The 12,302-nt window shown below is 44.0% G+C and overlaps 2 protein-coding genes across 2 annotated transcripts in view; one reads left to right on the forward strand and one right to left on the reverse strand.

Annotated features, from left to right (window-relative positions):
* Gpr107 (G protein-coupled receptor 107) overlaps window positions 1–12,302 on the forward strand; it is a 72,894-nt gene that overhangs the window by 30,467 nt on the left and 30,125 nt on the right. The window contains exons 10-13 of the mRNA XM_012952007.2: window positions 733–808; window positions 3,349–3,422; window positions 4,092–4,209; window positions 11,574–11,704. Of these exons, the coding sequence (XP_012807461.2) occupies window positions 733–808; window positions 3,349–3,422; window positions 4,092–4,209; window positions 11,574–11,704 (399 nt within the window). The remainder of the gene's footprint in view (window positions 1–732; window positions 809–3,348; window positions 3,423–4,091; window positions 4,210–11,573; window positions 11,705–12,302) is intronic.
* LOC123458859 (cyclic AMP-dependent transcription factor ATF-1-like) lies at window positions 6,068–6,622 on the reverse strand. Its single transcript, XM_045144741.1, has one exon. It carries the CDS (start codon window positions 6,620–6,622, stop codon window positions 6,068–6,070), a length of 555 nt encoding a protein of 184 aa, XP_045000676.1.

The following is a 12,302-nucleotide window of genomic DNA, read 5'->3' on the forward strand; positions in this document are numbered from 1 at the left end:
CCGCCACCAAACAGTGTGTGCTCTCCTGCCAGTGTGGAGTCCATGTGTCATACGCCGAGCTGCTGTGCTTGGGCGAGTCTACTGCCAAGCTGTCTGGTCTGCACCATGGTTTTACTGCTGGATGTTGCCGAATGTTGTGATGTGTGGGAATGTACATTACCCCTGGGATTCTTTGATGTACTTTATTAATATTTTTCTATTTTTGTACATAACGGTCTTGTGTTCCCATTGGGTTCATTCCCAGGGAGAGGTGGGGACGAGAGGAGGAATTTAATTCCTAGAACCCGAGGGTGGACCATTGGGGTGGGGGTGGGGGTGGGGAGCTTAGCCTCTGGTAAGAGAGCAGCACTGCGCTAGCACCGTCCCTGTGACCAGCCCCCAGACCCCCCTGTCCCTGGCTGCATCTCACTGCTCTCTCCTCTCTGGGGTTTTTGTGGTGCTTCTGCATAGCTACCCACTTTATTCTCCCCTGTGTGGCTAACCTAGGGTGGTTTTCAGGAAGGAAACAGCAGGCTGTCCTAGGTTCCATCTTACCAGGATTTGGCCTGCTTCAGCATGTAGCACCTGCTCCCAGCATTACACTGTGCACTAGAGCTGGGGTTAGATTAAAGAAACTTCATGTTTGCGATTTGCTCTTACTGTATTTACTGCTGGCTTTGAATGTATCTGATGCTTGGCTGTCCTTCAGGAGAAAGTGGTCTTCTCTTAATTCTTTCCTCCCTCTTTTTATAGGAATGATGTGTTTAAAATTCACTGGTTGATGGCGGCCCTCCCTTTCACCAAGTCTCTTTCCTTGGTGTTTCATGCAGTATGTATTAGTGCTTGGGGTTGTTTATAAATGTTGTGAGTCCCTAGATGGGTAGAAAATAAACTTGAAGGAAGGGGATGGATTAGTGGGAGGCAAGGGGAAAGAACTTGTTTCTTATAAAGTCCTTCTTATTGAAATATTGTTATTTATTTGTTTATTTGCTTATGAGGGAGGCACAGAGTGTGGTATGCCCGAGCCTCCTGTCACTACAGATGAACTCCAGATGCATGGACTTTGTGGGCACTGGAGAATCGAACTTGTGCTGTGGGACTTTGGAAGCAACCTTTATCCACTGAGCCCTTTCCAGCCCTACAATCCCCTTTTATTTGGGAGAATTGCCCATGGGAGCAAGTGAACACCACCTCCCCAGTGTAAGGCTTCTTGCTCCTACTTGCAGATCAAGAATCTTTCTATAACATTGGCTTTTATTTATTTTTTCTTTCTTTTTAAAATATTTTTTATTTACTTATTTGCAAGCAGAGAGAGGGAGACAAAGAATTGGCATGCCAGGGCCTCTAGCCACTGCAAACAAACTTCAGACACATGTGCCACATTGTACATCTGATTTTATGTGGGTACTGGGGAATTGAACCTTTGTCCTTTGGCTTAACCACTAAGCCATCTTCTCAGCCCTTTTATTTTTTAATATTTTTATTTATTAGAGAGAGAGAAAGGGAGAGAAAGAGAATGGGTGTGCCAGGGCCTCCAACCGCTGCATATGAACTCCAAATGCATGAACCACTTTGTATATCTGGCTTGCGTGGGTCCTGGTGAATCCAACCTGGGCCCTTTGGCTTTGTAGGCAAGCACCTTAACCACTAAGCCATCTCTCCAGCCTTTGTTTTGTTTTGTTTTTTGTTTTTTTGAGGTAAGGTCTTGCTCTAGCCCAGGATGACCTGGAATTCACTAAGAACTCATGGCAGTCCTCCTACCTTTGCCTCCAGAGTGCTTGGGATTAACCCAGCTTCTCTGGCCCTTTTTTGGTTTTTCGAGGTAGGGTCTCACTCTGGTCCAGGCTGACCTGGAATTAACTCTGTCATCTCAGGGTGGCCTTGAACTCATGGCAATCCTCCTACTTCTGCCTCCCAAGTGCTGGGATTAAAGGCGTGCGCCACCACGCCCCGCTCTCTGGCCCTTTTTTAAAATATATTTTTATTTTTATTTGAACATGAATGGGAGAGAGAGAAATGTTTTTGTTTTTATTTATTTATTAGAGAAAGAAAGAGGGACAGCTTTATTTTTGGCAGGGTCTCACTGTAGCCCAGGCTGACCTGGAACTCACTGTATAGCTTCATGCTAGCCTCATACTCATGGTAATCCTACTTCAGCCTCCCAAATGTTCTTTTGTGTGTGTGTTTGTGATGAGATCTTATTGTGTAGCCCATGTTAGCCTCAGATTCATTAGTGACCTTCTGACACAGCTTCCCATGCTGGGGTCAGTCACCAAGCCCAGCAGCTTTTTGGTTTTTGCCATCTCCTGAGATGAGAGCGCCACCTGCTGAGCTGTCTGCCAGGCTTCTTTTATGTCACTAAACATTCCCATTTTTGACGTGGAGTGCGTTGTCGGCCTACTTCCCTGAGGGAAAGATTACCACTTTAAGGATTGAGGCTTGATGACAGCTTTAGCTTTGAACATTGAAGTGATGCAGAGCTGACCTGATGTGCAAGACCACCGCTTCCCTGATTTGAGGCCTGTGCACATTCTTAGGCCTTCCTGGTCTGCTTTCCAACTGCCTCACAGGAGAAAGCCAAAACATACCCAGTTATAATGTCAAGAAGTGACATTTATTAGTATAATTGCCCCTTTGGATCTAAGTTAAGAGATCCTTTCTGGAGCCACAGAAATAATGACTGATAGGTTCCCTTAGTCACTTGTACTATTTAGATGTGCTACTGTCAGCTTTGTGGGTCCTGCCAGGAACCTTACCACTTTGGTGGCCCCAAGTATCTAAATTTACAGATCTTCTCAAAATGTAGTTGGCATGGTGGCACATGCCTTTAATCCCAGCACTTAGGAGGCCTCCTACCTCTGTAGGAGGATCACTGTGAGATCGAGGCCACTCTGAGATTATCTAGTGAATTCCAGATCAGCCTGGGCTAGAGTGAGAACCTACCTCGAAAAACCAAAAATAAATAAATAAATAAATAAATGTAATTGAAGCCAGGTCACTGCACATAGATCTTCAACTGGCTGTCGTCTTCACGTGTTTGAGACAAAGGGCCAGCTGGGGATTGAAAGACTTGCATGGCCTTTGGACCTTAGAGGTTTTCAAGAAAAAAAAGCAGGCAGCTATTGCCAAATGTGTCTTGCCTCCCGAGCACCTGAGTCAAGTGCTAGGGTCATTGAACCTTGTCCTTTCTTTCCAGTTACGGGTTTGTTAGCACAGTCATGCCTCCTGGAGAACTGGCAAGTAGGTATTGACAGTAGTATAGGCAGGCCCACACTACCCATCCTGAGTCCACTGGGATCATTGATTGCTTTGCTCTGCCCTGAAGCTTAGGCAGCTCAGCCTTTCTGAAACAGAGCTGTTTGATTTCAGATCGACTACCACTACATCTCCTCACAGGGCTTTCCGATTGAAGGCTGGGCTGTTGTGTACTACATAACACACCTGTAAGTATGGATGGATGCTTTTTACTTATTTATTTGGTTTTCCAAGGTAGGGTCTCGCTCTAACTCAGGCTGTCCTGGAATTCACTATGTAGTCTCAGGGTGGCCTTGAACTTTCAGCAGTCCTCCTACCTGTGCCTCCCGAGTGCTAGGATTAAAGGCGTGTGCCACCATGCCCAGTTTATTTATTTATTTGTTTGTTTATTTATTTATTATTATTATTATTTTTGTTGTTGTTTGTTTTCCGAAGTAGGGTTTCACTCTAACTCAGGCTGGCCTGTAATTTACTATGTACTCTCAGGGTGGCCTCGAACTCATGGCAGTCCTTCTACCTCTGCCTCCTGAGTGCTGGGATTAAAGGAGTGCGCCATCATGCCCGGCTTTATTTATTTATTTATTTATTGAGGTAGGGTCTCCAGCTCAGGCTGACCTGGACTTCACTATGTATGTAGTCTCAGAATGGCCTTGAACTCACAGTGATCCTTCTGCCTCTGCCTCCCAAGAGCTGGGATGAAAGACATGAGCCACACCTGGCTCCCCTGTAAGTATATATGGGACAGCACTCACCCTGTGAAATAACATTCAGAGAAGTTGGGGGCTGTGCGATCAGAGTGCCGGTGGCAGTCTGGCTGGCAGAACAGAACGAGTCTAACATAAGGTCTCCTCTCCCAGTCTGAAGGGAGCGCTGCTGTTTATCACCATCGCGCTCATTGGCACCGGCTGGGCCTTCATCAAACACATTCTGTCCGACAAAGACAAGAAGATCTTCATGATTGTCATCCCACTCCAGGTAAGGGGGCCACATTGGCTTTTTAGTCCTGTCTTGCCCTCCCTACAGTAAAGAAACAGCTCACCCATAAATCCCAACTATTTTTTCCTCCATTATTCTGTGCTTTATTTTTTTCCACATAACGGAAAAAAATTTTGTAGTACAAGATCTGTTAAGTAAACATCTCTCCCCAATTTACAAAACATAATCTAGAAATAAACAAGAAATCAAAACTTCATCCCATATATTTGCAACAATGTATTCCTGTTGGAGCCCAGGGAGTAGAAGGCAGGGGCCCTACTTTCTATCTGAGATAGAGGCACATGGGTTCAAAGTTTCTCAGGCAAATGCCTGGCTGAAGAGTAACTGAGAGTGCTAAGAATTTTACATTTCCCCACACCTTATTTCTCAGTCTGCCCAATTAACTATTTCAAAATGTGTTCTTTTTTTCCCACTTTATTTTTCAAATTTCTTTTTTGCATCCAAACAATTTTATCAAATATTCTTTAATTTCACAGATGACAATATGAAACAAGCACAACGGTTTTGCAGTACAGTTTCAAGATGTATACAAATTAGAATAGAATACAGAGTTTAACACTTGTGTAACTGACATTTTGAACTTTAGATTTCCATATAAAACTTATAATTTCAAATATTAGCCAATCTGATAACTTTCTCATAATATAAAAAGGATGAGATGCAGACTTTCACTAAACAAACTACATAAAATATTTAAAATAATCATTAAAATTCAACATTAGAATTTATAAAGATTAGCTATAAAAATATATTGGCAAGTCACTCTTATAAAGTACCATTCACTACATTACAAAATAGTCTCTAACGTAAAACTCTCTCAACTAACTGCTCTATCTCAGAACCTGACAGCCCTTACATAAAGTTGATTGTAAAATTCTCTTGGAAAGCTTTGGTATGCATTTTCAGGTATTATAAAAAGTATTTTTAGAGCTTTTGTAAACACTTCATTCTATTAAAGCACAAAAGTAATGGGTATCCAACAGCATTTAGGATACAGAATCAAAAAAACAAATCAGTATGTATTTGTAATAATCACCTTTATCAGAGTAGGCAAAAAAACCCCAAAAAACAACTATTTAAAAGTATCAAACTTTAAAACAGTTCTTTCTCCATTTTTCTGATAAAAAAACAAAATCATCCCATTTCATTCATGTACCTTGCAAGTCTTTTAGGAAAAGACCTTAGAAACAGTTAACCCATTCTTAAAAATCCTCTCCAGTTCAACAAACTTACTTTTAAAAACTCATCTAAAAAACTTCACAGTAGAACAGGTATACACAATCAGACCACATAATTTATATATTTAGTAATGTATCAAGTTTTCTTTTACATTTGTAATTTAGAATTTATTGGTAGAAATAAAATAACACATATAACCACATACAACTGAAAAAGGCCAATCCCAAGAAACAGTAGGAAATGCCTACATACAGGGTAAATTGATTTACAAATTCAATTTACTAAATTTCACCTTGTATACCATTTTTGGATTGACGTAGAAAACTTGAACTGCTGAAGTTCACTTCCTGCTTCTTGAGGACATTTCTTGTTTACAAAGCCCCCAGTTGTGCCGGTAGCTTCTTAAGGCCATCTGCCACTTCATCCTGTGACCAGGTCTCTTGCATAAAGACATTTATTTACCTTTGCATTGCAAAAGCCTAAATAAAAATTAGCTTCACTTTTATAAAACTCCACTAAAGAGAAATCCATCTAATTTTTGGGTCAGTCCACAAAAATACTTTCTTTTTAAAAAAATCAAACACTTTTATGAGAATAAAGATCCTTCAAAGTGTAACTCTTCTAGGAGAGTTTTATTTTGATTTTCCAGGACTGCAACTCAATTTTCCAGGCATTTGACATACTCTTTCTTCTTTATTCGACATTTTCGAGCAGCTTCTCTGTTTTTCATCAGTCTTATTTGTCTTTTCAATTGGGGGTCATCTGTTTTAGCTGACTGAGAGGTAAGAGTGACAGGCGACATCATCACCACAGCTTGTGGCAGCGAAGTGGCTGATGGTGTGGTGCAGATCTGGTATGTCTGCACATCTCCTGATGCAGTTTGCACAACCACCTGGTTGCTGGGCACAAGCATTTGCTGTCCATCAGGGGTCTGTGCATACTGGAGAATCGTACCTTGCTGAGGATTGCCTGAATTTGTCATGGTTAAGGTCTGTAGTCCCTGTACTCTGTCTGTGCCTGGACTGGCCAACTGCAAGGCTCCATTTGGGGCATTGGCAATGTACTGTCCGCTGCTGGTCTGGTAGGTGGGAGTTGGAGCAGACATAGAAGTAACAGCAGAAACGCCAGGATTTTCTCCGTTGTCTTTTCTGCTTCGTGCTTCTTCAGAAGAGAGGTCTTTCAGAATTTTTCTGTTGGGCAACAGGAGAAACATGAGCTCCCTGAACTGCTGACCCAGGCTGAGGTGCGGTCTTGGAAGTGTTACTCTTGTGGGAATCTTCCATAATCAACTGTGGCCGTCGCCCCGCTGCCGCCCGGGGCGGACATGGTCCACTCCCCCTCCCAGGTGGATCCGAATTCACTTCCCAGACCCCCTCTCGCGGCGAGGGCCGCGCCTCTGTCTCGGGATCGGGCGGGGATGCGCAGGGCCACTTGAGAACTAGCTGTCCTGGACTGCCGCTCCTCCGCAGTCCCGGGCCGCCAGCGGCAGCATGATAGACACCAGGCCCGGGGCAAGGGGGAGGGCAAACTGAGTCATATTTCAAATTTTTATTAACAACTTCCATGATTATAAAAAATATCCCATGGTTATACCCTCCCTCCCCCATTTAAAAGTTTATCTCATGTGAGTCTTCTTGGCACACAGTATATTCTTAGGGAAATTTTTTTTCTTTGCTCCTCCAGTTCACACTATAAATTAACTTACAAATATAGTTGTATAACAAGCAATATGTACAAATCATTGTCTCGAGATTTTTCACTTATAAAAAAATATCTATAGAGAAACGTTCATACATACAGTATGGGGGTAGGTAGTTTCTTTGGTTGTTTTTCTTTTTTGTGTTTTGAGGCGGGGTTTCACTCTAACCTAGGCTGACCTAAAACTCCCAACTTCTGCCTATCCTACCTCAACAAACCCCAACTCCTTTGGGTGGCTAAAGGTTGGGTTCTCATTCTGAATGCTGACCCAGGCTTCAGGCATGCACTGATGGCCAGTTGTTTTCAGGTTCATCTTGATGCTCAGACTAGAGAGCTGTGGAAAATCAAGGAAGGCATGCTGCCTTCTCTTCTGCATCCATTTGTCTCTGGCAAGATGCACTTCCTGGCAGGGAGGCCCAGGTGTGCGATGCTTCATACACGAAGCACTTTAGAACTGTAAATGGGATTGTGAGTTTTTGCAGAGTGGAATGGGACATTTATTGTACTTGTTCTGGGCTTGGAGGCCATGCTCAGGGGTCAGCTATACAAGGTGGTAGTGCCTCAAGAGAGGACCCTAGCTTGTTTTATACTTAGCAGCCTTATGGAGGCCGAACCTGACCTGCAGAGCTGATAACGGGTAGAAGAGGACACAGCACAGGCCCGACCCCGTGCTCAGTAAAGGTGCTATCATTGGTTCTTCTCACATTTGGAAAACAGTGCAGGTGTGACAGTCAGGAAAGGCAGGGTGCAACTCTCTGGGCACCTAGATCAGCCCTTTTGTCTGTGGGAATTGGCTGTATGACAGTGGCAGAGCCACCCTCCCATGCTTCAGCAAGGAGGAACATGTGCTAGCACCAAACAGTAGCACAGACCAGGTGATACAGGTTTGCAGAAAGAGGAAAGAATAGTCGGTCACTCCATGTGATCTAGAAGGGCTTTAGAACAGAGGGGCTTGGATAATCCAGCCAAGGAGTGTGACAGGCAAAGGAGTCACAGGAGCCTGTGGGACTGCTACCTGAGGACCCTCACCTGTTGGCACACAGCCAGGCCTTGTGATAGCAAGCCACTGCAGCCACTTCAGTGGCCATACAGTTCCATAGCCTGCCAAGGTCTCAGAGCTTGTATGTGATGGAACCTTTGTGCTCCTTTCACCAACAGAACTGCTGCCCATCCATGTTCTGCCCCTTGGGCAGCCTCCCCTAGATTTGTTGACCCCTCCCCTGGCCTGAACTAGGGTACAATGGGGAACCCTCTTTCTTCTCCCCTCTGTGGTTATCCTGAGAGAACACACAAGGTTACATGGAACATCACTGAGAAAATGAGGGTATTTGAAACTAAAGATGTGGAAGTTACGAGTGTTTAAATAATGGGACCTTGTCCACCAGCGCTTTTGGCCATAGAAAATTACTTTTCTTTTTCTTCCTTTTTTTTTTTCTTTATGGTGCTGGGGGTGGGACCCAAGTTCTTGCACATGCTAGGCATGTGCTCTCTCTTCCACTGAGGGAGCCTCACCCAAGCCTTTAGAGTGAGTGATGTCAGTACAAGCAGCAGCACAGGTCACACCTGGGAACATGTCTTTCATGTGCATTAAAGACCCAGTAGCATTGCAGATTTAACCTGTGGGAGCCTTTGTTTTCTACCTTGTCTTGACAGAGAAACCACAGGTCTAAATGTAACCTGGACCTCAGGAGGAAGGAGAGCAGAAAAACCTGGAAGCCGGATGTCAGGGGGGAAACTGAAATCCCAAGATCAATTTCACATCCATATCAAGTCACAATTTAATTTGAAAATCTTTTTTTGTTGTTGTTGTTTTGTTTTCTTTTTTAGAAAATATTTTATTTATTTTTTCTTTTCACAATTTTTATTAACATTTTCCATAATTATAAAAAATATCCCATGGTAATACCCTCCCTTCCCCCCCACACTTTCCCCTTTGAAATTCCATTCTCCATCATATTTCCTCCCCATCTCAATCATTGTACTTACATATATACAACACCAACCTATTAAGTACCCTCCTCCCTTCCTTTCTCTTCCCTTTATGTCTCCTTTTTAACTTACTGGCCTCTGCTACTAAGTATTTTCCTTCTGACGCAGAAGCCCAATCATCTGTAGCTAGGATCCACATATGAGGGAGAACATGTGGTGCTTGGCTTTCTGGGCCTGGGTTACCTCACTTAGTATAATCCTTTCCAGATCCATCCATTTTTCTGCAAATTTCATAACTTCATTTTTCTTTACCGCTGAGTAGAACTCCATTGTGTAAATGTGCCACATCTTCATTATCCACTCATCAGTTGAGGGACATCTAGGCTGGTTCCATTTCCCAGCTATTATAAATTGAGCAGCAATAAACATGGTTGAGCACATACTTCTAAGGAAATGAGATGAGTCCTTAGGATATATGCCTAGGAGTGCTATAGCTGGGTCATATGGTAGATCAATCTTTAGCTGTTTTAGGAACCTCCACACTGATTTCCACAATGGCTGGACCAGATTGCATTCCCACCAGCAGTGTAGAAGGGTTCCTCTTTTTCCACATCCCCGCCAACATTTATGATCATTTGTTTTCATGATGGTAGCCAATCTGACAGGAGTGAGATGGAATCTCAATGTAGTTTTAATCTGCGTTTCCCTGATGACTAGTGATGTAGAACACTTTTTTAGATGTTTATATGCCATTCATATTTCTTCCTTTGAGAATGCTCTATTTAGCTCCATAGCCCATTTTTTGATTGGCTTGTTTGCTTATTATTGAAAATCTTGTTTTTTTAAATAATATGTTTGGGCTGGAGAGATGGCTTAGTGGTTAAGTGCTTGCCTGTGAAGCCTAAGGACCCCGGTTTGAGGCTCGATTCCCCAGGACCCACGTTAGCCAGATGCACGAGGGGGCGCATGCGTCTGGAGTTCGTTTGCAGTGGCTGGAGGCCCTGGCGTGCCTATTCTCTGTCTTTCTGTCTCTGTGCCTCTTTCTGTTTCTGTCTGTTGCTCTCAAATAAATAAATAAATGAATAAAATATTAAAAATAAAATATATATTTATTTATTAATCTGTTTGACAGAGAAAGAGCGAGAGTGAGAGAGAGAGAGAATGAACACACCAGGCCCTCCAGCCACTGCAAACGAACTCCAGATGCGTGTGCCCCCTGGCTAACGTGGTCCTGGGGAATTGAACCTGGGTGCTTTGGCTTTTCAGGCTAATGCCTTAACTGTTAAGCCATCCCTCTACCCTAATTTGAAAATCTTTTGTGGGAAGGAAACTAGTCTCCCAAAAAGTAGCACATCAGACCACATCCTCCTCATAATTGGGTTGAGAAACTACCTTTCTAGCAGGCCAGGCAGACTTTGAAATCATGGATTTTTTTTTTCAAATTTTTACTAACAACTTCCATTATTATAAAAAATATCCCATGGTAATACCCTACCTCCCCCTGAAATCATGGGTGTGTGTTTGTGTGTGTGTGTGTGTGTGTGAGAGAGAGAGATACATTGGTGAAATTTTTCTCTCTGTATCATACGTAGTGGTGATCCTCCAAAGGGTATACCAGAAGTTGTAAATTTCCCCTCTGCTTAGTTGTATCTCTGTTAAGCCAGTTGCAAATCTGCCCACAGTGTGCTAAAAGCCCGATGTAGGGCTAAACACATGAGTCAAAGCCTTAACCTTGGAACTAGAAGCCAAACATGGAGGCTGATGTGTGCAGTGTACAGTGTAGGAGACCTGGACTTGGCTTACCAAGCCAAGTGAAGAGCAGGATGACTGCTCAACTGTGGGGCAGAGTTTCCTGTTCTTGCCACTCTGACCCCTAGTCCCACAGTCCCAGTATCAGACACTTAGAATTATTATCCCTGAGGACCAGGGGTTCTTGGGAAGTACTGGGCCTAATTGTGGGCACCCTGGCTATGGGGAATGTGAAGTGTCATCTGCCCAGCGACTTTGGAGACTACCTGAGTCTCAAGTGCCCCCAAAGGAGATTGTTCTCATTATATGTTGCAGCGTAAATCAGTCAGTCCAAAACCTGGTGACTTGAGACAATACTGACTAATAACTCTCCATTACTATGGATCAGAAGCCTGGGGTGGTTTAGCTGAGTAGATCTGGCCTGAGGTTTGATGTGCTTATACTTGTTCATTAGCTGGGGTCTGGAGATCTTGTAGTTTCCATGTGAGTTTGCGTTCTGAACTGGGAAGATCTGCTCACATGGGTAGAAACAGCTTCTGATCCTTAGGCATCTCTGCATAGCTTCTCCAGCATGGCAACTTTGGGGAGTCCAACTACTTACGAAAAGGCTGAGGCTTTCCAGAGCCCAGAGCAGGCTAAGGAGGAAGCTGTATTTGCCCTCACAGCCAGTGCATCCACAGGCCTTCCAGGTTCAAAGTGTGGCAAGCAGAGAGGCAAACTCTGGAAGAGCTTGTGGGCCTAGAGATGCTGCTGCAGCCACTTATGCTTTGGGATTTTGTATCCTGTAGGTGCTGGCAAATGTGGCTTACATCATCATAGAGTCCACTGAGGAGGGTACGAGTGAGTATGGCTTGTGGAAGGACTCTCTGTTCCTGGTTGACCTGCTATGCTGTGGTGCCATCCTCTTTCCAGTGGTGTGGTGAGTGACTTGCAGATTAGCCAGTCACACAGGGTGTGTTTGAAAAAGTCAGCTTTGTGGGCCCCAGGCTGCCTCTATGAACAGGGTCCTGGGTTTTATCAAAGTCACCTAAGGGACTGTGATAGAGCCAGTCTGACCATAACTGTAAGCTGAATTTGGTAGGGAAAGGGTTGAAGTATTTCCTGCCAAGGTGGATGAAAATGAGGGGAGTACATGAACACAAACCAGTGGTAGTGCTCAGCCCACCCATGTTTTAGGGTATTCACAGTGGTCTGCTGCATTCCTGGACATGTCAGCTTCATGGGCATGTCCTGTGTGCTTTGGTTATGCATTCAGAAGTGTTTAGTGCCACACCAGTAACTAATGAGAAAGTCTCCTAGTTAAATCACATGCAAAGAGGTCTCATGGGAACCAAGTGAAGGAAAGGAAATTGGCAAAAATACAGTGCCCTCTCCATCCTCAGTGTAGTTCATTGTTCTGAAATGTTCAGGGGCGTGGGGTGCTTCCCATCACTGTGTCCCTTCAGAAAGTCCATGTTTTCCAGCTTGCTTGTCAGCCATCATCCTTGTTACCCAGAGCATGGTGCCCGTGGGGCCAG

Source organism: Jaculus jaculus, chromosome 1 (genome assembly GCF_020740685.1).
Source record: "Jaculus jaculus isolate mJacJac1 chromosome 1, mJacJac1.mat.Y.cur, whole genome shotgun sequence".
Lineage (NCBI taxonomy): Eukaryota > Metazoa > Chordata > Mammalia > Rodentia > Dipodidae > Jaculus > Jaculus jaculus.

Excerpts from the sequence above, each read along its gene's own strand:
- LOC123458859 (XM_045144741.1), bottom strand. The coding sequence starts at position 6,622 with ATGTTTCTCCTGTTGCCCAACAGAAAAATTCTGAAAGACCTCTCTTCT.